Source organism: Trachemys scripta, chromosome 14 (genome assembly GCF_013100865.1).
Source record: "Trachemys scripta elegans isolate TJP31775 chromosome 14, CAS_Tse_1.0, whole genome shotgun sequence".
NCBI classification, from domain to species: domain Eukaryota; kingdom Metazoa; phylum Chordata; order Testudines; family Emydidae; genus Trachemys; species Trachemys scripta.
The window spans coordinates 27,134,767-27,160,752 of record NC_048311.1 but is presented as its reverse complement, the minus strand read 5'-3'; the positions used below and the strand labels follow the sequence as shown (position 1 = coordinate 27,160,752).

General features: G+C 39.7%; 1 protein-coding gene across 9 annotated transcripts in view; it reads left to right on the top strand.

The window, feature by feature from the left end:
- BPTF (bromodomain PHD finger transcription factor) overlaps positions 1-24,770 on the top strand; it is a 94,849-nt gene extending 70,079 nt beyond the window's left edge. For 3 of the 9 annotated variants that reach the window (XM_034790572.1, XM_034790570.1, XM_034790568.1), the window contains 11 exons: positions 488-711; positions 2,186-2,408; positions 4,520-5,430; positions 6,126-6,208; positions 7,750-7,975; positions 9,504-9,844; positions 13,826-13,999; positions 14,872-15,064; positions 16,177-16,261; positions 18,694-18,880; positions 21,039-24,768. In XM_034790572.1, coding sequence (XP_034646463.1) covers positions 488-711; positions 2,186-2,408; positions 4,520-5,430; positions 6,126-6,208; positions 7,750-7,975; positions 9,504-9,844; positions 13,826-13,999; positions 14,872-15,064; positions 16,177-16,261; positions 18,694-18,880; positions 21,039-21,075 — 2,684 coding nt within the window. In that variant the 3' untranslated portion in view covers positions 21,076-24,768. Of the gene's footprint in view, positions 1-487; positions 712-2,185; positions 2,409-4,519; positions 5,431-6,125; positions 6,209-7,749; positions 7,976-9,503; positions 9,845-13,825; positions 14,000-14,871; positions 15,065-16,176; positions 16,262-18,693; positions 18,881-20,269 lie in introns of all 9 variants that reach the window. The other 6 variants (XM_034790566.1, XM_034790565.1, XM_034790574.1 and 3 more) reach the window with 4 other exon arrangements.
- Positions 24,771-25,986: the final 1,216 nt, after the last annotated feature.

Below are 25,986 nucleotides of genomic sequence, written 5' to 3'. Positions count from 1 at the left end.
TTACTGTATTCAGTGCAGTGTTTTACCAAAAAAAAGTGTTGGGCTCAATCATCAGTTTAATCAAGATTACTGGAGAGTCTACTGAAGAGTAACTCTTTCATTCGGGTGGGTACAAAGAACAGGGTTTCCTAGTTTAATAAAAAACTTGGATAAACAGTTTAATGAATAATTAAAATATAAAATTATTATTCATCAGTTTGTAGAAAGGTTTGAATTAATAGTGTTGTGAAAACACTACATGTAATTAGAGGAAAGCTAGGTGTTTAAAACTATCTTGTAAGTAGATTGCAAAATGTTTTACTTCTTGAAATCAGATTCATATTTTTGGTTAGTCAGATAGAGAAGTGACTAATGATAGATATTCTGTGGCAAACAGGAATGCTTGCTTAACTTCTCTCATGAAGTTGGGGTTTAGAAGTTTTGTGGGCTATAATGAAAAATGTTGGAAGTGTATTTTTAGCATAACAAATTTTGCTGTCTTTAACAGGTCAGACTCAACAGGTGGTGACTCAGATAATTAGAGGTCAGCCTGTCTCAACTGCAGTTTCTAATGCTAGCACAACTTCAAGTCCTGGACAAAAGGTAGCAACAGCTCCAGGAACACCACCACAGAATATACAACCACAAACCACAACACCGCAGCCCACTCGTCCCCAGCAAGGGCAAGTGAAACTTACTATGGCCCAACTCACGCAGCTAACTCAAGGACAGGTAAACAATTTTTTTATAGACTCATTTATGAAAATATGCCCATACTGATATCCTTTGATCTCATCAGTACGGCGTGTGTGTGTGTGTCTGTACGTTTTGTACATCATGTTTCAGTTTTGCTTTTTGGGAAACCTATAACCTACATACAAATCAAATGGTAATTAAATTAAGAAAATAGAGATTTCTTTTCTCTAAATATCTTTTATCTACTTACCTTGTTGCCTTCAGACTGTGGTGTGGATGCCCATCCACTGTCTTTGGGTGGGTGTTGAAGGACATGATAGCTGTCATTTACACTTGCTTTAGTACTGGGAAAGGACAGAGTTACATCATTTGGAACTGGAAAATAACACTCTTTACTGCTTATGCCTAGACCATGAGAGTCTGGTTAGTACATGTAAATTTAGATTCATGCTGAGTTTGGCTGTAAATTGTAAATCCTTTAGATTGTTAACCCTTCAAGGGGCCCTCTTTTCTGTGTTTATACAGCACCCAATCCCAATTTGGACCTTTGGGAGCTATGATAATATAAATACTTAATAATAATGTTAAGAATGGATAAAAGGTTTAATTGTCAAAATATGCTCATGCCTTAGTGTCATTTTTGACATGTAGAACAACATACAGGAATTCTTTTCTAGGGCAGACTCAAAAGGCTATTGATTATTGAAGGTGTGGAGAAGGGCAGGTATCAGTGGAAGGCAAGAGCTGCCACTAGTGGGACTGAGGCTACGTCTTCACTACCCGCCTGAATCGGCGGGAAGAAATCGATCTCTCGGGGATCGAATTATCGCGTCTCGTCGGGGCGCGACAATCGATCCCTGAATCGACGCTTGTACTCCACCAGCGCAGGTAGGAGTAAGCGTCATCAACGGGGGAGCCGCGACGGTCAATTTGCTGCCGTCCTCACAGCGGGGTAAGTCGGCTCAGATACGTCTAATTCAGCTACGCTATTCGCGCAGCTGAATTTGCGTATCTTAAATCGATTTCTCCCCACCCACCCCCCAGTGAAGACGTAGCCTGATTCAAAGAGACGTGTATGACCCAGGGAATCACCTTGAGGGTTAGAACTATCCTTCTGATCTGTCTGCAAAACTGGGATGTTTCTGCCTGGATTAAAGATCTCCAAAAATATGGTATCCAAAGAAACAATTTAAGCAGTAACATTCTACCAGCACGCTGACAACCTGGATGAACAGTCAACACTTGGAGTTGGGCAATGTCTGATATGCAGTTAGGAAAATGTTTTATTGAATAATGTTGTGAACAGGCAGTTGGGACTCTTGAGGTTGGTCTTTGGGTCAGGAGGTGGTTAATAGGATGCCCAAAATTAAGCATCATAGATACGATATGTACCCTAGTGGTTCAGGTTTTAAATCCCCAGAATTCATAATCCTAGGTCTCCCGGATAGTCCACTTAAGGGTTATATCATTGGGACATCAATACTAACGTGAGTTTTACTTTTTTTTTTAGGGTGGCAGTCAGGGGTTGACTGTGGTAATTCAGGGACAGGGTCAAACTACTGGGCAGTTACAGTTGATACCTCAGGGTGTGACTGTAATACCAGGTCCAGGACAACAGCTAATGCAAGCGGCTATGCCGAATGGTACAATTCAAAGGTTCCTTTTCACTCCATTATCATCATCTGCTGCTACAGCTAGCACAACTACTACGACAGTTTCCACTTCGACATCAGGTAGGGTTTTCTGTGTTCAAGAGAAAAAGATGATTGGAGTTAGGTTGTTTTAATTTTTTTATATAGTTGGAGTTAGTCTCTTTCATTAAAGTATCTTGGTTAAAAGAACAGTGTGTAGGCATAGAAATCTTCAGCTGAAGCTCTGTATAAAGTATTGTAGTTCTTTTGAAACCAAAGGGGAAATAGTGCTTCCTCAACTTTAGAAAACCTAGGTCCTTGTCTACACTACACAGTATTATTGGCAAAAGGCAGATTTTGCCGACAAAACAGTGGAGGTGTACAATGCATCTGAAGAAGTGAGGTTTTTACCCACGAAAGCTTATGCCCAAATAAATCTGTTAGTCTTTAAGGTGCCACCAGACTCCTTGGTGTTAATGCTACTTTTGTCAGCAAAACTCTCCGAATTGCCGACAAAATAAAACCACCTTGACAAGGCATAAAGCTTTTTGCAATGAAGTTAAGCAACAGAGTGTCAGTGTAGATGCTGCCATTCGTTATGTTGCCATAACTGGCCTTCCACAATGCCCGCCGTGAGCGCTCTGATCAATATTTTGAATTTGGCTGCCATGCATTCCAGCTACACAGGCATGCGCCCCTCTCCTGTCAAAGCTCCAGGAAGTTCTGCAGCTACACATGCCGCTCTGCTCAGGCATCAAACAACAAATCATTAAAGTCCTGGGCACTAGGAACACAGCAGCAGGCAGGCAGGGGTGTGTGTGCGGCGGGGGGAGGGTGAAACTGCTATGCTATGCAGAGCCAGGGAGGGAGGCGGGGGCTGATTGTTTCCAGCCGCTGTCTGAACTTAGAGACAGCATGCCAACACGCTTGCTCTCCCTGAATACACGCACCTTCCCCCTCCCTGTTTTCTCTCACTCTCCCCCCACACACACACACTTCAGTTGAAAAGTGACTGGCAATCGCCCATGGAATGATGGGATTTAGAAACCTGCATCATGTGACACTGTACCTGCCTAGGGTTACCATACGTCCGGATTTTCCCGGACATGTCCGGCTTTTGGGGGCTCAAATCCCCGTCCGGGGGGAAATCCCCAAAAGCCGGGCATGTCCGGGAAAATCGGGAGGGAGGGAGGGCTCGGCCGGGGCCTCTTTGGCCGGGGCCGGTGCAGGGCCCAGCCCCAGGCGCCCGGCCCCGCGACCCCGGCCCGGCCCTGCACCGGCCCCGGCCAAAGAGGCCCCGGCCGAGCCCTCCCTCCCTCCCGATTTTCCCGGACATGCCCGGCTTTTGGGGATTTCCCCCCGGACGGGGATTTGAGCCCCCAAAAGCCGGACATGTCCGGGAAAATCCGGACGTATGGTAACCCTAGTTAAATGATGTTCGCCTTATCAATTAATTTATATTTAACATATGTTCTGCACTTGGTAGGTTAGCACTGAAAAGCCTCATGGAGGAAGAGTGTGTTTACGGTGACAACATCTGAATAATGAGAGAGGTGCTTGGCAACAAGGAGAGGTATATTATTCCAANGGGGCGCAGTGCCAGGCCGGGCTGGGTGCGGGTCCGGGGTCGCGGGGCCGGGAGCCGGTCCGGGGTCGCGGGGCCGGGCCGCCGGGAGTGGTTGGCCGGGGGCCGGGGCCGGCACCCCAGGGCCCGAGCCGACTCAGGCTGGAGCCGCCGGGGGGCCAGCCTGGGCCGCGCCTCCTCCCCCCACACTCCCCCTTACCTGCTTCAGGCTTCCCGCGAATCAAATGTTCGCGGGAAGCAGGGGAGGGGGCGGAGTTGGGGCGTGGGCGGGGCTGGGGGCGGGGGCGGGGCCCAGTGGAGTGTCCTCCATTTGGAGGCACAAAATATGGTAACCCTATACCTGCCCCACGAGGCATTGCAAACCCTTCCCAAAGGACCCTGCAGCCAGTTGCAAAGTGGGATAGCTACCCACAGTGCACTGCTCTCTGTTGATGCAAGAGCTGCTAGTGTGGATGCACTCTGCCGACTCAAGAGCATAGTGTGGACATTCAACAGCGGTTTAATTAAAGCGGCATAACTTTTGTCGACAAAACTCTGCAGTGTAGACGTGGCCTAATTGTTCAGATTAACGGAGCTTGTAGGCACGTTGCTTGGAATGAGTGGAATCCTCTGTTTTTATCCTTCACAGCTACGGGAGAACAGAAACAAGCCTCACAAACACAGACACAACCAGTGCTGCCACCAATTCAGCCCCACCCTCACAGTCAATTGCAAGCTCAGCCACAGGTGCAGACCCCGAGTATTCAGCCTCAGCCCCCAGCCCAGCCACAAACTACTCAGCCCTCACTTCAGCCTGAAGATCAGACACAGCCAGAATCTCAGTCTCCAACGTCAGCTCAGTCTCCAGTCAGATCTGAAGCACAAACTGTCGTGGCACAACCAACTAAAACTCCAGTTACAGTTCAGTCTCCGCCACAGACCCAGGTTCCAGGCCTGTCTCAAATTCAAATCCAGAATCAACCACAGACTGTGATCCATCCACAAGCTCAGTCCCAAGTCCCAGCTCTGCAGCAAGCTCAGGTGCAGACCACAACCCAGCAACAGATACAAATACAACCCCAAGCTTCTCTACAAATACAAACTCAACTGCAGCAGCAGTCGCAACCCCAGATTCAGACTTCCCTTCAGACTCTTCCAGCTGCTCAAAATTTAAATCAAATTGCTGTACAATCGCCATCTCGCCCTCCACTGCAGATCCAGCAGCCTACAACAAAAGTTATTACCGTACCTCAGCTTCAGCAGCAAGTCCAAGTTCTCTCCCAACTTCAGTCTCACGTTGTAGCTCAGATACAGGCCCAGCAGGGTGGTGTGCCCCAGCAGATTAAGCTTCAGTTACCTATTCAGATTCAACAAGCCAGCCCGGTGCAGGCTCACCAGATTCAGAATGTGGTAACAGTTCAAGCAGCTAGTGTTCAAGAGCAGCTGCAAAGGGTTCAGCAGCTCAGGGAGCAACAGCAAAAGAAAAAGCAGCAACAGATAGAAATTAAACGTGAACACACTCTTCAGGCTTCTAATCAAAGTGACATTATCCAAAAACAGGTAAAGTTATCAGAAGTAAATACAAACCAGGCTAAACACATGTTTCTGTTCATCATATTGATACATTAGATAGCCTGTGAATTGAGCCTCTGGGATTTTCATTTCTAAATTAGATTGCAAAATTGTTTTTGCCAATTTAATAGCGCCTCTAAGTTAATTCAGCACATTAAGAGACTACCGTGCTGTACTTGCTATCTGGCACTTTGACTTGATTTATTGTATCGCTGGTTATTGCGAGAAATGTATCTTCAAAGTTAGTCCAGAAAAAGTGAGGACTGGTGATTTGCAACACTTCTACTGTGCTTTCATTGGCTGTTCTAGAAAGGAGACTATAAGAGCTATATTAAGTATGATGATGTTAACTACCAGGGGATGGACTGTGGGGAGAAAAAATGGGCAGAAAACTCTAAATATAGTGCGGCAATAGGAGTTTGGGGAAGTGCAACTGACTGCAAAAGTGAAACTGACTTCACTTATTTTTTTCTCCAGAAATAATGAAAATGTAAGTTGAATCTCTAAATTCCTTAGTCATAATTTAAGATTAAGTATAAAAAATTACCTTCAAAATAGTGTAAGTAACATAAGACTTATTTGTTCAAATGTGACTTAAGTTAGCAAGTGTCTGCATTTCCCCAAGTACTATTCTCAGATACTACCTGAAGTTTTCAAATGTTGTTTGGACTTTTGTGTTCAAGGTGGTGATGAAACACAATGCTGTAATAGAACACTTGAAACAGAAAAAGACACTGACCCCGGCTGAACGAGAAGAAAATCAGAGGTAGGAACACATGAAAATGTATCAATAGACATGGAGCAAATGTGTTCATTGTTGTCTGTTGTACAAAATAAGGCTTGTCTACATGGAGCTGTAAGGCGCAGTGTGTGAGTGTGATTTCTAACCAGTCTGTGTAGACAGTGCTGGTGCTCATTGAAAGTTCCCTAGTTTGCTTTAACATAGTGCTATTTTAAACATTAGTGTGCTTTAGAAATCACGCCCTAGTGGTGTGCATTTCCCCATTGTGTAGTCACGCCTTCTGTCTCAGGCTTGGAAAAGCTTAGTTGTTTGAAGTTCTAAAACTGACTTCAAGTAATATACAAATAACGGTGACAATCAATGACTTAAAAGTGACATTTCTAATTATGAGCAGTTTGATTTCCCCTGTAATCAAAATTAAATGTTGACTATCTTCAATTGTTGCCCAGAATATGGACTGTGATATGATGCATGTGGTTAGTGCTAGCCACAGTTTTTTAATAAGGATACTCAGTGGTTTGAGCATTGGCCTGCTAAACCCAGGGTTGTGAGTTCAATCCTTGAGGTGGCCACTTACTGATTCGGGACAAAAATCAGTACTTGGTCCTGCTAGTGAAGGCAGGGGGCTGGACTCAATGACCTTTCAAGGTCCCTTCCAGTTCTATGAGATAGGTATATCTCCATATATTAAAATTCAAGCAGATAAATAACTTTGAGGGAGCTCACAAAAGGAAATGGAAGGATTGCTCTATTGTCACTAAGCCTGTTTCTCATTTCTGTTCGAGCACTCCATGTTATGGTTTCTTAATTTCATTCCTTCTGTTGGCTGGAGCTTGTCCTCTGTTTAACTATTTTACCTCCCAGCCAGCAGACAAAAGTCGTTGGCTTTAGAGATTCTTCCATTGCTATTTTGACAGTTTTGTTATTCACATGATTTATCAAATAATCCTGTGATCAGGAAAAGGAATTCCTGTTTTATGAGGTTTTGATCCCCAAATCAGATACAAGAACAATACTATGCAACTTAGTGTCCACTCAGTGTGAGAAACGAATAGTGAATACACTGTGGCTAGTTCACAAATCAAAAGTTAAAAATTTGTTGGCACAGACTGTTCTCTTAACCATTGCGAATGACCAAATTTGTTACTTTTAAAAAACAAAACATTTTTGTTAATGGTGTTTGACCAGCTCTGTTCGTGGCGCTGTCATCTTTCCTCCTCAATGAGTCTTTTCTTCCCAAAGAGTATAATCTTTATCAGTGAAACCCAGACTGAGACAGTGGAGAAGAACAGAATGGTTGATGTCATATGGCCCTACCAAACAGCCAGTGTACTCCTACAGCCCTCAATAAAATACCAGGTGGCTCCTTGATTTCCCATTCCTACTTCTGCAGCAGCCCTATCACGAGTCAAGCAAGTGCTGCTGTTGTGACTAAATCCATGATTTTACCACCAGAATTAATAATACAACTTGTGATTTGTGTAGACTGTAAAGAGAAAATAACTTTAATTTTGAGATTTATTAGACAACTTGGGACAATGTGCTTCTCTGTATTCCTTCCCTAGAATGATAGTGTGTAATCAGGTGATGAAGTATATTTTGGATAAGATAGATAAAGAAGAAAAACAGGCAGCTAAGAAACGGAAGCGAGAAGAGAGTGTGGAACAGAAGCGTAGTAAACAGAATGCTACCAAGCTCTCAGCTCTGCTTTTCAAACATAAAGAACAGCTTAAAGCGGAAATACTGAAAAAAAGAGCACTTCTGGACAAAGATCTACAAATCGAAGTTCAGGTAGGAGCAGTTCTTCTCAATGAACCAGGTGGGTTTTCTTAAGTTGGGGGAAAATATAGTTATGTTTATCAGCTTGTCCTTTGAGTCCTTAAGGAAGCATGCAGGATGAAATTCTTTTGTTGCATGCCTGTATCCCTGCTGAACCCGCAGATCACTTTATTTACTGCATCTAGCATTTAATCTATGCAGAGGTCTTTTGTGGTTTCTTAAAACCATTTCTGCCCTATTAAATTTAAAGGTCCACATACTGCAGTCTTGCCTCTCACTGAAAAAGCTAAACCAAGAAAGTCAGAAATCCCCCTACCCTAGTTTTTGCTCCTTCCCCTGCCTTCAAAGGAAATATGACCCATTTGATTCCACCCTGTTGAGAATTTAACACCGGTGGGGATACGCTTCTAGAAGTGGGGGTGGAGCTGCATTAGACATGTTTTTGTGAAGGACCCCACAAAGCCTTGAGTTGGCCCCATCCGTTATTTCTGTGGCACTTTCTCATTGTAAAGGCATCAGATTTCCAAGAAACAAACAGCAAATTGCAACACAAATGTACCAGAGCACTTAAGGCAAAGGCCTCACAATTTATGGAACCTACTGGACCAACTGCAAGGTAGGAATGCTGAATAAAGATTGTGTGGAAAACTGAAGCGATGTAAAGACATACCAACAGGGAGCTCCTTCTTCAATCATGGTTGAGAAGGAGCTGGATGTCCAGAGGATAGCACTCAAACCACTGCTCTTATATCCGAATTCTTTGATGACTGGGAGCTACCCCACTCTCCCATATAGGAGTGAAAACCAGGAGTGAGAATTCTGGTGGATGGTATCATTGGGGTGAAATATTGTTTCTGTATGCTTCCCACACACAAGATTTTGTATCCTGGCAATTACACCTCTGGATGGGGGAGCTGCCTTCTGTGTCATCTGACATTATAGTTTATTTGCCAGAGGGTCTGCTGTTGAATATCCCTAATCGCCCTTTACGTGCCCAAGGAATGACAAATAGGGACTAGAAATGGAACAGGTTTCCCACATGACAATGCAGAGTTACCAGTGTGGGACTTTATTAATATATTAAAGGTTCTGTGGCTGTTATTTCAATTCTAAATGTCACAGATCCTATAAGAATCATATTAATTTTTATTTTATTGTTAAAAGTACAAAGAGCTAGGTGATTGTTACCAGTAAAGACTGACTCCATCCTTAATTCAGCTTTTTATGCCTGATCACCATTTTTATTAGCAAGCATGTGTCCTCCATGTTTTTGACGCATCCCTGAAATTCCTCCTCTTTTTTGCCTTAGGATTAGACATTGGGTCACCTCCCCGATACTTATTATCAGACTTAAAACATCTAATCTTAAAGCAGCCCAGGGGCTGACTTAAATTAATCTTGGAATTTGTACCTGAATGAGTAAATTATTTAAATGACTTGTCTTTTTTAAATGGAGCAAGATTTGAGTCTGGATTCTGATCCTATTCTAGAATGTCCTCAACAGGTGTCTTTTTTTTGCCTTTTTTTAAACGTGCTTCAGGAAGAGCTAAAGAAAGACTTGACTAAAATTAAGAAAGAAAAAGAAAAAGCACAGGCAGCGGCCGCTGCCGCTGCCGCAGCTGCTGCTGCGGCAGCAGCAACACCACCTCCACCTCCACCTCCTCCTCCACCACCACCATCACCATCACAGCATGCCACCAGCGTCACATCTGCCACCACAGTCCCAGCGCCAGTATCTTCCCAGAAGAGAAAACGAGAGGAGGAGAAAGATTCTTCAGCTTCCAAGTCCAAGAAAAAGAAAATGATTTCTACTACCTCAAAGGAAACCAAGAAGGACACAAAGCTTTATTGCATCTGTAAAACACCTTATGATGAATCAAAGTGAGTGGTGAATGCAGCATGCTTGTCCTGTGCATTGTTTGGTTCAGCTTTAGCATTTAGCTATTAGTCTGAGATAGTGATTAGAAATGGGGGTAGAAAATCAGGCGGTATTGCAAGGAGCATGGACTATGAAAGAATAAGCAGTGTCTGGATTATACTAGCAATTACAAATCTAGTACTTCTTGTGAGTTAATTTTTTTACCTGTTTGCATGTTTCCATTGTATGATCTTTCTGTCTCACATGCACATACTCTTTATTTCGCTCTGTTCTTTGTTTTGCCTTTTTGCCTCTGCTTTGGGAGCAAATGATTATATACTTGTGTTCCTTCTTGTGAACAGATGGTTGGTGTTCTCTAGTGATAGGTTTGGTACCGTCTCCCCATAAATAAGATTTTTCTGTAATTCAATAGTTAACAAGAGATTCTAACCTATTAGGCTGCAGTTCATTTTGGAAAATGTTTCAAGTGGTTTCCAATATTCCAGTATATTTTTTTTTCATTTCTTAATATATTACCTACCCACCCCACGCTGGACTCTTATTGAGTTACATTAAGAAATGCAAACCAAGCAAAAAAAAAAACCCTACTTTTCTACCAGACTCTAGTATGTTTTGAAAGTTTTAAGCATTTGACAAAATGAAAATGGCAGTTCCTAATAAATGGTTTAGAAACTAACTCTGAAGAGAAAAAGAAGATTGTTTCCCGCTGAAAGGGAAATTGTTTTATAGAAGGAATTGTTTATGGAAAAATTAATAAATGGTGGACTGGATCACCTCTAGTTTGATGGCTCTAATTCCGCTCAAGTCAGTAATGATCAAAAGTTGTTACCGTGTGATAGCTATGCGGTGGCATCTGAGAAATCAGTTCGTGTTAGTGTTCTAGGTCATCCACTTGATAAAAATCACTCACTCCAAAAGCACTAATTAGCATCTTTGTTTGGGGTTTCAGTAGAAATGCCAAGAATTGAAATGAGCCATGGAGACTGAACTAGCCTGTCCCCCCAATAGTGGTTCCTCCAAGTCACAGCTGAAGGGGGTTAATTTCTGTCTCTTGGGTATTTATATAACTCCAGTCTACCATCCTGTCAGTGCTGGGAAGCTTAGACTGCTCCTGGTGCTGCACTCCTTCTGTGAATGGCAGCCTGGAATGGAAGTACTCTAATCTGCCGCTACTTGTAAGTGCTAAATACCACTTTAAATAGGGATTGGTGGGTGGGGAAGAGTAAGTGCTATATTAGGATTTTTGTCACTCAGTAAAACTTAGTAGGATGCCCTGTTCTCATTTTGTTATAACAAATTGAGCAAAGGCCAGTCATACTGGTTCAGTCTCTTATAAGCAGTGGAAGCTTTATCACAAAAATAAAGTAAATTAAACAAATACATGGATTTGATCTGATGCCTGTTCAAGTCAATAATCTTTCCATTGATTTCAGTGGGCATTGGATTGGCCCATAGATAATACACGGTGACAGCACATTCTAGCATACTGAACAGAGACGACCTTTATTGAAGCAGGAAATAAGATTTCCCAAAAAACGGAATGTTAATGCCTTAGCAGTGTGATCCAGTTCAACTTCTCTGCTCATAAATTCTGAATCTCACCGTTTAATATACAGTAGCTATGCTGTTGAGCTTAATTATTTCACCACTTGATTGTGAAGAAGTTGGTTACTTTTGAAAACATTGTTTTCTTATGCAATTTAGTGTTTTTTAATAAATGTATATGGTTATCAGATATGTTCTTTTTGTGCTGGTGCCTCATTTGCAGTTCATGCAGGATAGAAGTGTAGCTTTCAGTTTTGTAGCCTGAACTGCTCCTAAGAGGCAACCTGTAATATGAGATGAGGTACCCTATACATTTGTTATAATGCACTAGATTCACTAAGATCATTCTTTGCTTGAGTCATTTATATTCTTTTACTGTAGGTCTTTCATGTTTATTTTTTCATTAATGACATTGAAGCATGTTAGGGATTCACTCATATACTGTATGGGTTAGTCAGGGTATCTGTCTATGGGCTGGTCTACACTGGGGGGTGGGATCGATCCAAGATGCACAACTTCAGCTACGCGAATAGCGTAGCTGAAGTCGAAGTATCTTGGATCGAATTACCTGGGGTCCAGACGGCGCGAGATCGATGGCCGCGGCTCCCCCGTCGACTGCGCTACCGCCGCTCGCTCTGGTGGAGTTCCGGAGTAGACGGTGAGCGCGTTCGGGGATCGATATATCGCGTCTTAACAAGACACGATATATCGATCCCGGATAAATCGATTGCTACCTGCCGATACGGCGGGTAGTGAAGACGTACCCTAAGATTTAACCGATAAGTGGGAAATATAAAAATAAAACAACTTGTGAGGCAAAGGATCCAAGTTCTGGACCTGAATTTGCTTCCAGGCCAGCAGGAACTGGCAGCGCTCTGGAGATGATGCTATCTGCCCTTATAGTGTTGGGGCAAAGAAGCAGAAGAAATATCTTGTGCTAGATTGAATTGATGTTGACTCACTGTAGAGAGAACTACATCTAGCCCTTCTTTGCAGAAAGATGATTTCATTAGATTGTTGAGACTTGACTGATAGGAAATAAGAAGCAATGGAAAAAATAGGTTGAATGTGGCAGATATTGGGCCGCTAAGAGAATTTTGGAGGCACCATCGGAGGGGAAGCATTCCTCAAATTAGCAAAAATGGTCTAAGTGAGGTGTGATTTGATGTGAAGTCTGGGTGCACATTCCAAGACTTTTAGTGCAAAAGTTTGGTAGAAATTAGAGATGTTTGTTTGGTGTGACATATATTGCTAGCTACCCTAGTATAGCCAGTTCCTCTTTGTCATGCCTGCCCAGGGTTGGTTCTGTAGGTTAGCAGAAACTGGCATCATAACAGGTGATAAATGATAAAATTTTCACTAAATTTGGGGGGGATTAGTCTTGTTTTGAGCAGAGGGTTGGACTAGATGACCTCCTGAGGTCCCTTCCAACCCTGATATTCTATGATTAAACTCTAGGAAGCCTGAAAATCTGGAGTCAGCTAGCTTTTGCTCAGTCAGAGAGAGAGAGAGAGAGGGAGCCTGGGTGTCTAACGTCTTGTCCCCATGGTTGATTCTCCTAGTCATAGGTATGTTTGGGGCATCCATATCCAAAATACTGTCAAACATCCTTGAATAATAATTTACAAGTTTATCACACCATTCTGTGCAAGGTCCATCATTCACATGATTCTGTATGGAATTAAATTGTTTTTGAACCTTACCCAATTCTCCTTCACTTTGTATCATACCATATCTGGTTCTGTCCCATAGTGTTGTTTGAGAATAGACATATATTCTCCAAAGAATGGTCTGTGTTCCAGTTTGTTGTAATTCTGCTTAGTTGAATTGCTCTATTTTCAGGATCCCGCATAGAAATTTTAAAATTACAACACACATTCTTACACAGTTTTCCTTCCCATCATGTTATACCAATATGTTTTCTACACATGGCTGGTATGCATGTTCCTTTGTAGTGTACTTGTAACTTCTAGTTGGTGTTTGTGCTTTGCTTTGTTTTTAAAATTAACTGAGACCTACATTTTCAAATCTCAAGAAGTTGCCTTGATACTTACCTGGCTTCTGAACCATAGTTTTGAAAATGTAAATCTTTTTCTTTGGCCATGTCTTTTTGTGCCTTTTACAGTTTTTCACATATGCATTCATGTTGGAGATACACATTTTCAGTCCAGTTTTTTCAAAATCTTGTAGATATTGGTTGACCCACATTTACTAAACTGTCTATATCAAGATTGACCCAAGTGACCTTATTTACAGTGCAGCTGCAGTGTCAGATGTAGGCTTTGCAAGGATAGAATGGTAGAGGACAGGGAGACTGAGTCAGAAAATTGCAGAAAGCAGGCTAGCAAGAAAGTGCATCAGAACCAGAAATGCAAGGAAAAGTGCCATGCCATTTGAAATGACAATTACATTGTCATTTTCATTGTGAACACTTTTAGGTTCTATATTGGCTGTGATCTTTGTACTAACTGGTATCATGGAGAATGTGTTGGCATCACAGAAAAGGAGGCTAAGAAAATGGATGTGTACATCTGTAATGATTGTAAACGGGCACAAGAGGGCAGCAGTGAGGAATTGTACTGTATCTGCAGAACACCTTATGATGAGTCACAGTGAGTTCTGATAAGAACCTCTTATTTAATATTTAGGTAGCAAACTGCTCTGACTTTGGTTACTTGTTCCTTAAAAAGAAAAACAAATATTCTGCATATATTGTATCCCCTGGTATTACAATTTCTTTTTCAATATTTCTCTCTCTCTCCCCCCCAAATGTTGTTTTCAAGTGAATATTTAGGAAAAGTAAAGTTCTTAAGGTGGCCTCAATGTTTTAAATAAGACCAAGAATTTTAAACTGCGATTAATTTTAACAAGGAAGAGCTAGAAAGATTAAAAAATTGAATATTAGTTGGGACTTTTTGTGCTTGAAATTAGTCTCTTCGATTTAGATTAGAAAAATTTCTTGGAGTATGGGGTATTTGGGTGGTATCTTTGTTTATAAGGCTTTTTGTCACCAGAATACCCCTTCTATATTCAACCACAAGACTCTGGCTTCCATATGAAAAATGTTTGAACAGGGTGAAATTGGAGCCCTAGAATGTAGTCCTATTTTACATGTATAAAATGGTCCTTGAATCACTGGTCGAGTGAGACTTCTGGCATTACACTGTTACTTTCAGCTTTAAAACTGATAAAGAACTTCTGAAACCGTGTTTCCTTGAAATTAATTATTTAATTTTAGGCACTACTGATAATTATGAAGTAAAATTGTCAGGTAATTTAGTTATTGTTTGTAAATATTAAATTAGCGTGCATGGTTTAATTAGCATATGTAACACTAAAATGTCACATGTTTAAATATAAAATTGTTTTATATCATGCAGAACAACTACTGAGGTGCAAATTATTAAAACTGAGTTTTTAAAAACATCTTTTGCTTTGAATGTAAAGGATAATGTTACTGATATTTTTCTTTCAAATCTTGCAGATTTTACATTGGCTGTGACCGATGTCAGAACTGGTATCACGGGCGCTGTGTTGGTATTTTGCAAAGTGAGGCAGATCTCATTGATGAGTATGTCTGTCCACAGTGTCAGTCGACAGAAGATGCCATGACAGTGCTCAGTCCACTGACTGATAAAGATTATGAGGGATTACGAAGAGTACTACGTTCCTTACAGGTGAGGATAAACCATACTCAGAGTGGAAAATACAGGTATAGAGGTTCATCCAAGATGTCTTTCTTGGGAGTAACCTTGGATCTTCGCTTGTCTGATTGTTAGACTTCGTGATTTTGTTGAGATGTAATAAGCTTCCTTTTCTGTGAGGGATGACAATGTGTTGGCCACAGCCTTCTCAAGCAGCATTGTAACATTGAGTAACATTGATGGTAGCCTGGAAGAAAATCACTGCCTCCAGGTTCTGGGGTATTTTGTTTTTTTTAATGAATGAGGATAGCTCTGTTGAACATGACGGAAGCAGATATCATCAGAATATAAAGGGCAGAGCAGTTGCATTTTGGGTAGGAAATGGAAGTTTTCAACATAAAATAAGTTGTGTTCTCTGGCTGGCCTGTATGATTTCCAATCTGAAATTATATACACTTCAGTTAAACTGCAAGGCTGACTTTTTTTTAAAGATTAAAAAAATATATTAAAATTTTCTTTAACACAAGATCACCTCCAGAAGATTGATTTCAGCATGCAAATGACTATATGTTGCTAAGAAAAATGAAAAGCCTCTGGCCCAGTTATAACATTTTTGCTAGTGTAAATATCATCCCTAATGGTTGAAAAGGGACATTTAAATTGCCATCAGCTAGAAATAATCCCATGTGTTAATAGAAGAGCAGGCTAGTGCAATATGAAATGTACAGCAAAGTATTTGATGGATTTGAGTGGTTTTAATTGACATTTTTTATGACAAGTTAATTTTAGATGTAATGAAAGTGAAAAACAGTAAACGGCCGAACTCTGTGAGGGGTGCAGCCCCTTCAGTCCCCACTGACTTGAAAGGAAGCTTCTTCGGGAATACTGGCTGAAGTTGGCTGTTTGCAGTCTCTCAATTCCAGTATGCCTCTCGTCATGAGGACAAACTGCTCATCGTGCCAGATTATACTTTAGGATACGGACAGTCAAGATCAGCAAATAACACTTTAGTTGTTCCTGAAATTAGAATCAGATGCAAATCTCTAGCAATATATAATTAATTAAACATCTATCAAGCCCTTGTTAATTTAAATGTATTTGTAATGTTTTCTTCTGAAACTGATTATGCCTAATTTTCCTGATAGGCTCACAAGATGGCATGGCCCTTCCTAGAACCAGTAGATCCCAATGATGCACCAGATTATTATGGTGTTATCAAAGAGCCTATGGGTAAGTGTATTTCCAATTCATAATATGATTGGCTGACTACTAATTGTTAGTTAATATAGATTTAAAATTTACATATATCAAATGGCTTCATCCGAGGATCTTTGGGTGCTTTATCAATATATCCTCGTTAGAGAGATGGGTAAAATGAAACCGAGATGGTGACTCGCTTATCAGCACGTATGTTTGTGACCGAGCTAAAATGGAAACCTATATACTGACTCTCAGTCCTGCTCCTTAACCACAAGTCCATCCTTCCCAACATACAAAATAAAGTCCCAATTGGTTTATCAAACTTACAAATTTATTTTTTTCTGATCTTTCTGTACTTCTGTAGTCACTTTCCAACAGAGTGAGTTGTACCACCATTCCTTATCCTTTCCTCTCTCCCCTCACTCAGCATCTCCCAGTAGGAAAAGTAGAAGTATGTGCTCATGTGATTAAGGAAAAAGATGATTTTAGTAAATTGATGATATAGTTGCATAATGACTTATGTAATACAGGATGGAAAGATATAAAAGCAATCTTCATTTTCTTTGCTATTGTACAAGAAAATTTTGATTAGACTGAAAGCTCTATTGAAAAGGAAGAAAATCCTTTTGGGGCTGTATAATAATCTGCAGCCATACTATGTTGTGCTGTGATCTTACTAAATCTCAAGGACAAAGCAGTGGTGGGCTGCCTCGGGACGTGGATGTAAGATCTCTAAGGAAAACCCAGCTGCTGCAGGAAATTGTTACAAATGTTTGTAATCCTCTTCCGTCAAAGTCAGTATTGTCTTAGCAGTCAGTGTGCTTGCTGCTGGAGTTTCTGACTTCTGGATGTCACACAAAACTTGACCACTTTGTACTTTTCACAAAAATAAGGATGCTAATTCTGGTGTGTGAGGGAAAAATTGGAATTTGGCCACCTAAATTTCCTCAAGTTTCACAGAAAAGAGCTGGCTGTTTGTTTTACAAAACACTAATCTTCTCTTGTGGGTAAAACTGTCTCAGAAACGCCAAGCGATAACATCGTTGAATTTGCAATCTATCAGGTTACACTTAGCACATTGTCACTGTAACTGGGAGGCAGACCACCTGTTATGGATGAGTAAACCACATCAAAAGATGTCCATGTTTGCAAATGTTTTGACACTTGGTGGGATTAAAAAACAAGCACTTAGAAGGAATTTTTTTAAGGCAGGTGAATCCTTTGGTCATTTTCTCAACCAAGTTAAGAGGGACACTTGTTAATTTAAATTTAAAGACCATTTAGTTTATATTTTTCAATGCTTGTCCCTTTGTTTTTAACTAGGGAGTCACAGCCTTTGTAACTTGCGTAGGCCGAGCTTATTGCACATACCAGGAGCTGCTTGCATTCTTTCATTCCTCCCCCACCCCCAAACTTTCTATGTGTCACTCTCCCATCCCCCTCTGTTTCTAGCATTCCCTGCAACTCTCCCCGAGTTCCCCCATCATGAAGTCTGTGTGCCCCCCATACTAGGGTTTCCATTCTCCCTGCCTCACCACTGACTCAGTGTGCATGCCCATTTCCCCTTCCTCCATGGCAGGAATGCTGTGTGTCCCCCCCCCCCCCCCCATATTCCCCAGATGCCTGTGTGCATGTCCCCATTCCTTGCCACCATTATTATTCTTTCTGTTTGGGAGATAAGTGATTCAGGATGTCAACATATTAAACTCTCTAGGGAAGATGAGCAGTGATGAATTGCAGTATTGTTATGCTGAAAACCATTAATGGGTGCCATCAACCAGTTGTTGGATAGACAGTTGAGGAGCTGGCATTGGCAGGGACGTCATGTGGCCCCCGTTTTCCCCCAAATCAGTACAGTTCTGGCTCTGGATGCCTAGGATATTCCCTGTAATTTCAGAATTGATTGGCTGTGGGTGTTCAAGTTATCAGTTTGCCATCTGAAAGCCCTTGAAGTCATTCGGCCCTTTGTGTGGTAATGTGCATCTCAGTGACAATTAATGGATGTCCCTAAAAGAGTTATGAATTCAAATAAGGAGTAATCAGCAGGAGCAGATGAACTGCAAATCAAGTGTATTTATTATGCATTGATTGATGATAGTATTAAAAAATAGGGAAAACAAAAAAATACCAAGAATAGAATCAGAATTCTCTAATGGCAGTGTCCTTTCTTCATCAGGAGTAAATAATAGCTCTGTAATGGAGGTTTCAAAAACTTTAGTTGCTGTAACTAAAATGTGTAAATTACATATAATAAATTCATGCGAGAAGGGAGGAAGCACACATTCTAAATGAGACCCCTCACCTGGCATCATGTCACAAACAACATTGCAGAAATGTAGCCAACCCAGTTGTGCTTTTGTTACAACATTTGATGATGATATAAATAAACTTCTGTCTGGGAGACTAAAGATGTCTCGTTTTAAATAACAGGTATGGGTTTGTTTGTTTGTTTTTCTTTTAAGACCTTGCTACCATGGAAGAAAGAATCCTGAAACGTTACTACAAAAAGGTGACAGAGTTTGTGGCAGATATGACCAAAATTTTTGATAACTGTCGTTACTACAATCCAAGTGACTCCCCTTTTTACCAATGTGCAGAGGTTCTTGAATCATTCTTTGTACAGAAGCTAAAAGGATTCAAGGCAAGCAGGTAAGGCAAAGTGTTCCCCATATTGATAATCGTTTGACTGTAACCTGAGTTTGTTTTAGAAAATCTTCCTACTACCCTAAGCTTATCCTACTGCACTCCTATAAAGGCCTGCCTCTTTCCCCACACGTGCCATTATAGCTAGATTTGGAAGGGAAGAATCTCGAGTCAATACAGTCCAGCTGTTGGTTTTTGTCAAACTTAGGGCCTGAACCTGATCCTACTTAAGTATTTGTATAATTTTTGTTTAAAATATGAATTACATATCAGTATGGGCATTATCATAATTATAAAGAAACTGAACACTAAAATAAAGACCTTTTCAGTTACTGTGAAAACCAAATCAAAGGGACCAGCTTCTGTTTTGAATATAATTATTAGCTACGTACGGTCCACTGGTGCCAGGACCTTTCCTAACACTGAAGAAAGGATGTTCCTCCTACTCCAAAGAGCTCACAACCTAAGGAAAATTCAAAAGTAAACAGTTCCTTACTCTTATCTAGCGAACTTCCATCTCTTCTTGTTGTTTTGTATCATTTAGATAACCTATTCACTCTCATTTTTAAGCAACTATATGTCCAATTGAAATAATAGAAATTTAAAATTGAGACTAATAGTTTAAAATAAAAAACAGAAATTTAGTTTTAAGTTCCTTTTCTGCAGGAAAAGACTGGTACAGAATATTCCATCTGGGAATCTTGTTTGTAAAACTAACATGCACTCTGCTTAACATGAACTATACAGCTTGCCAACTACATTTCAGGCTATAATCCATATGCCCTTATGTATAATGCATAGTATCATGTACTTACTTACATGAAACCAGGGGAGCTGAGAGTGGTAGTACTGCTATAATTAAGATTGAGACTAGTTTACTCTTTAACACTAGTATAGTAATAGGACTCTCCATATATCATTGCAGATTTGTATCCCAACAATAAACAACCTATATTTAATCACAAATATTACTTTCATTAAATTCAGCTTGAATCAGAATTCTGATTATGTACAATCAGTTGGTAGATTAGTCAGCTTGACCATTACACTTGAATTCTGGTAGGTTTAGATCAATTCAAGATTCAATCTATTTGCAATTAACTCTGTTAGAAGCTGCACTTATATCCATCTGTGTGGAAGTTGCTAGTTTTCCAAGTGGGACAAGAGCAGGACTACGGGGAAGTGCAGGTGTGGCCAACTGAAGCACTTGTGTGTTTACCCTCTTAATTTAATTCTGTGATAATCTGCTTTTATCAGGCCATTACTGGCTCATGCTTCTTTCATTCTGTCATATTTGGTTATCCGACATTCATTGTTTGCACACTAATTTCATTGCTGCATCTTATTTGTTGTGCTTCTTCATTTACACCATCCATGTTCTTTCTTTTCTTGCAGATTGTGATATCTTTAGTCTGACCTTTTTAACTGGAATCAGAACTGGATGTTGGGGTCACTCTTTCTTTTATTGTACAGTACCATGACATTAAACTGCCTTAAAAATCCAGATCAATGTCCAAATATTAAGTGTTCGTTTTAAAATGGAAACAATTATTTGCCAGCAGCCATGTTGGTAAACAAAAATGTATTAAGAAACTGTCTGTTCCTTGGAATACTGTATTTAAACAAAGTCAAATAATTCAGTCTTGGAAACTATGTATTTTAATTAATTATTTGCAGTCACTAATAAAACTGTGAACATTAGAAAGGGGATTCGCTGAACTCTGATTAGCAAAAATGTGGTATTAATTTCTTTTACTATTCAGTTTTTTATGTTTGAACGTTTATCCAAAGACTTCCCAAATCAATGTAACTTAAGTATATTTTGTATATTTTACTAAAAGTACCGTACTAACTTATGAATTGTCTTTATGCCTTCCCTATTATAGAATACTATTATGTATCTTGATTAGTAAAATTTTATTTTGGGCATTTTTGGATATTCCAGTGAAGCATCATGTTTTGTATACAGTGGAATTTTTTAATGCTGTAGCTGAAAACTTCTGTAAAGTTCAGAGATGCTTGTTTTAAATGGTTTGTCTCCAAAGATGAACAGACACAACATGGCTGCATTTCCCTCCCAGTGATTGACCCTTGGCATCCTCTTAGAGAAACCGTGTTCTCAAAAATGAAGGGTGCTTAATTCACTTTTTTCTGTATTCTGCAGGTCTCATAACAACAAACTGCAGTCTACAGCTTCTTAGAGTTCAGCGTGTTAACCTAACACACACACAGCAAGAATCTGGTTGTCTGAAATTTTTAATTAAGAAGCCAGATGGTTTTTAGTCAGGTTATCCTGACAAGACTTGATGTAAACTGTGTTTTTATTGGTCACAGCAGTCAAATTATATTCTTGGCTTATTTTGTCCAAAGGACAAAGGAATAAAAATCAGCAGCACCACTTTCTTGTCAAGATCAAATTGTTGTACTATTGTGGCAGAAGTGAGAAAACTTTGTTTTGTTGGCGAGAGAGAGAGCAAGCAAGCAAGAAAAAAGATACAGTAAATGGGGTCAAGTTTAACTCCATGGAAATGCCACGTCTGTTCTTCAGTGAAGAAGCTGGTTTAAAGTCCACACAGAAAACTTTGACTGTATTTATTTATTGTTGCAAAAAAGGACGCTTTTTTATTGCTGCCCTCATTTGTCAGCTAATTATTTTTTCTTATAAAATCCGGCCCCGGTTACATGTAATCCATTCTGTATCTTAACATGATTCCTGTAGGTAAAAGTACAAGAAGACCTCTAGATGTCTTTTCTTTCTATGAAAGGAGCTGCTATGTACACATGTGCACACACAAAAACTGGGAATCAACAATGAGTTTATCATTCGTGGTAGAGAAAAAGGATTAAGCTTGCATAAAAGTTGGGCTAAGTGGTCACAGACTACAGACTCTGTTGCCTTGAATATAACAGTACAATTTGTCATTTACTCTGCACCAGACTGAAATGAGTAAAATCTATTTGAAGGTATCTTGTTTGTAAACATTTGTCAGATTCTAATTTTTTTCTTTTTGTATTAAAATTCAAAACATGGATGTATAATGAAACAAAATAAATGGAGATAATTTTTCTCCCCACAGATGTAGCTGTCTTTGAATGTGCGCTAATATGTTTGTAAAGTTTTTGAGGGGTGTGTGTTTGGAATTGGAAGTATCCCAAGTAGTAGGGGAGGAAAAGGTAAGAAAGGTAGAAAGGGAAAGCGTTTCTTTCGTTTCATTAAGCAACTACTATCCCTTTAAAAAACAATTCTACTGTGGTGCCATAATTGCTGCATCAGATAATAAAGGCAGTATTGTGAAATTTCGTTGCCCACTTCTGAATTAGAAATAAGAAGGCAAAATATCATCCAGGAATGAAGTACCACATGTTTGTAATTATATCTCTAAAGGGCATTCTCAGTGGTTTTGTCTCTTCCTATACAAGGAAAGCTAGCGTGAGGGATAAATGGAAGCCAACAGAGGGAGATGTGACTTGCAGACTTTTTTTTTTTCCTTCTCCTCTCTCTGATCTATCACTTGCACATTGCTTATGTAACTGACTTTGTCATATTAACTGCCTCCAGTAAATCAGCCAAGGTTGGTTTATGCAGCTCTACAACCATTTTGCTAGATTTTGCACTAATTCACAATTAGCTTTGTCCTACAGTGATCTGGGATTTACCTGGTTTATGGATAAGCTTCCCTTGGGTTTAACCTCACCCTGCTATGCAAGAAACTTTCCTGTTAATTTCTTAGAAATAAGACATTGCTACTGACCACAGTTTTCTTACAATTACATGCTCAGGTGTACAGGTTCTTCTGGGTTAATTTTATCTAATAAAACCCATACATTTTTGTACAGATACTGTCACTTAACCTATATGTGAAAACTAAAAATGAATTGTTCAATGTGAAAACAAAATCAGTTTATGCTTCTTAAAAATATTATGAGAAGAGTAGTTGCATTTAGGTTATGTTGTCCTTTGACTTCTTAAAAGAAATGCTACATATTGTATGCATTGTGTTTGATGCAAGAAGGAAAATTCTCAATTTAATGAGTTCTGAAAATATTCTGCATCTCTTCCCAACTTCATAGTATTTCTGTACTATTTATTCATATATAAATATATATGATGTCATTTGAAACTGAATGCGAAAAGAACTTTCTTACTTGTAGCCAATAGATTGCTATGTTTTTAACAGTTGTGGCAAACTGAAGAGTACTTTTTTTGTACGTAATAGGACATTACATCCTAGACAAATAAAGTCATGTGTTTGACATCCGATTTGGTGCCGTTTCTAATGAAACATTGGTTGATTATGTAGCTCTTGGCATTGCCAAATTTTATATAACTTCTTAGGAATTTTTAATACAAATTATTCTCTTGCTAGGGAAATGTTAATCTCATATAGACATTTTCACATTCTTGACATCTTTTCAGTTTTTCTGTTGCCAGCTAACATGTGGAGACATTTTCTAGCTTTATCAGGTATCAAATTTTGTGGTTTTGTCTTTTTTTAAAAGTGATATATTAAAAAATAGAAATACCATATCTGCAATACCAGTATCATTCCTGTACATGTATTTCAAAAGTCCTACTTAAAACTGGTTCTTAAAAGCATGAGAATTCATACTTGAGACCTGCTATGTTGCTCCAGTGTCCTGTTTCTATATATTATTACCATGTAAATTCCAAAGTGTCTGTTATTGAATTATGTTTTAACTTGGGGTTTTGGTGACACAAACTAAACCAAGTTGAGGTTTGTTTTTCTTTATGCTGCGTCATCAGAGGTCCTCAGATAAACTTGAGCGCATGTAATTAGTCCTTTTGTAGAATTTAGTTCAAACGCTTTTAAATCCTCATAAAAGGTTGTAGAAAGATGTGTTCATAACAGATCTGCGTAAATCACTGGAGAGACTGCAGTGTCTTATGTGCTCAGCGTATCAGTTGATTGGCTGCAAAATATTCATGTTTGTCCCGCTGAGAAGAACACCAGGAGTTAACTTTCTTCTAAAGTAAGAGATCCTGTAAAAAAATTTTGTTAGAAATGTTGAGGGGCAAATACACTCTAAAGGGACACTGTCATCTACTTACTTTTAAAATCTTTTTGCTTTTCATCGTTTGTAATAAAACATACTAGAAGTTTTGAGAATAAAAATCCCTGCCATATTTGTCCTTTTTGTTGTCTAAACTTTTATCTGTTTAGCAATGCATGTGGCTATATTTGCTTGTTTCTGTCTGTACATTAGCATCGTTGCTGATGTACTGTTGCACGTTGCTGCTGCTGTCATGTTAAGGCCTGCTTGACCTGTAGCATTGGCCTTTTCACTGGTGTTTGTTGGAATATGGGGTTTTTAGGGACTCTTAGAATTGGGGGGACATTTTCTGAGTTAACAGTTTACAACCTAAGTTTGACAGTGTCCCTTTAATGAAGATAGATGTGTAGCCTGATATGTGCTCCTCATTTGCTATCCCAACACCACACAAAATAACCTGAAAGTGAACTGTAAACTGTCTTTTAATGATGAAATCATTAAAATCTGTGTAAAGCAAAATTGACTCAGTATGAAAAGCTAGCTGTACTATAGACTAGTTTTCTATGGAACATGTACTTTCCTGTACATTTAATACATTTTTATATGCTTAGTAATCTGCCCCATACTGGCTAATTAATTGCAAAACTGGTAATGTAATTGAGTATGAAATGTTTTGATCTTTAAAGAAATTCTCACTTTTTCTTTCCATTCCTTTGCTGCATTAGTAATCTATTGTAATTCAGAAGTTACTTTGCCACCTCATCTCTTGAGCTTGTAAAGCAAGTATTATAAGTAATGGCCCTTTTTCCTTTTTAAATCAGGTACAGCTTTTAAAATAGTGTGATCTTGTTTAGTGAGAGAGTCTGGAAGAGCAATCCAAATGATTTATAAACATCTTCCTGCAGTATGACACGTCTACATATATTTCTAAACACCACCCATTAAAACATACGCTGGGTTTACCAAAAAGTGAAAATAATGAATAGTTAAATGTTTAAGTTATAGACACTGAAACATATTGGACTGTTACCTCTTAACTTATGTGACACAATAAATAACCACCTCACCTCTTCCAGAAGGAAGGTAAGATTTTTGTGATGCGAAAGGAAAAATAAAGCACCTTGCTGCTTTTCCCTCTTTCAGTAACGTCCTGATGTCCCAGTCCCTGTGTAGCCCAATGAAAAAATAGATACACACCAAATAAAGAGTTGAGCCCAAATAAAATACCATTGTTGTGTAAATCAACTTTACCTAATAAAGGGTTTATCAATTTCCTTAGTGGTTTAACTCTCCAGGTGCAATATTTATTCTAGGGTGTGGTTTAAATCTAGGAGTGGTCAAATGGTGGTTTGTCCTAAGCTAGTGGTCTTGCTCCAGCTGCTGTCCATCACCACCATTGATAGCCTATTTGTCTCCGGGGGGGGGGAGCAAGTATTAAATGAGCCAAGGCAATGGGACTACTCTTCACCCCCCACTCCAGTGTCTGCTTCAGATCACTGTTCAGTGTCCTGGATGAAGGCAGTGGGGGAAGTTCATTGCTGAATCTGGATCAATGGAAAACGGGGCATCATTGAGCAACACTCAAATATCGATTGAAAATAGAATACCCAAACTTGATACATTGATGTAGCCCTTCCTCCAGTGCACTGAGTTGCTGCCAGGAACAGTCTTATTCTGCCAAAGTAAAAGCCCCTCATTAGAGTTTTCTTGGGAAAATTTCAACTGACCTCTCAATTGTAAATGTGCCATTCTCCATGCTCGCTCAACTCTGTTCTCACTTAAATGTAATAAAAGTAGTAAGAAGGCACTGTGACCTTTTTAGATAGATGCAAGCTACTGGTTGTCAGGTAGCAAGCATCTCTGCGGGTACTTCAATCATATGATAAAACTGTTCTGATTCTAAAAGCTCGCTAGTGTGTACAGCCCAGTAAACCAACCCTTCACCTCTCTCCCAGTTGACAATGCAAACAAATGCTGACTTACAGCAAGAATATATAGTGTTTTAGAAGTGACAGCAGTGTTTGCAGTCAGTGCTTTAAGCCTATTGCATGTCAAGAAATAAATCACATGAGAACAATTCTGGGAAGGTACTTTTGCTG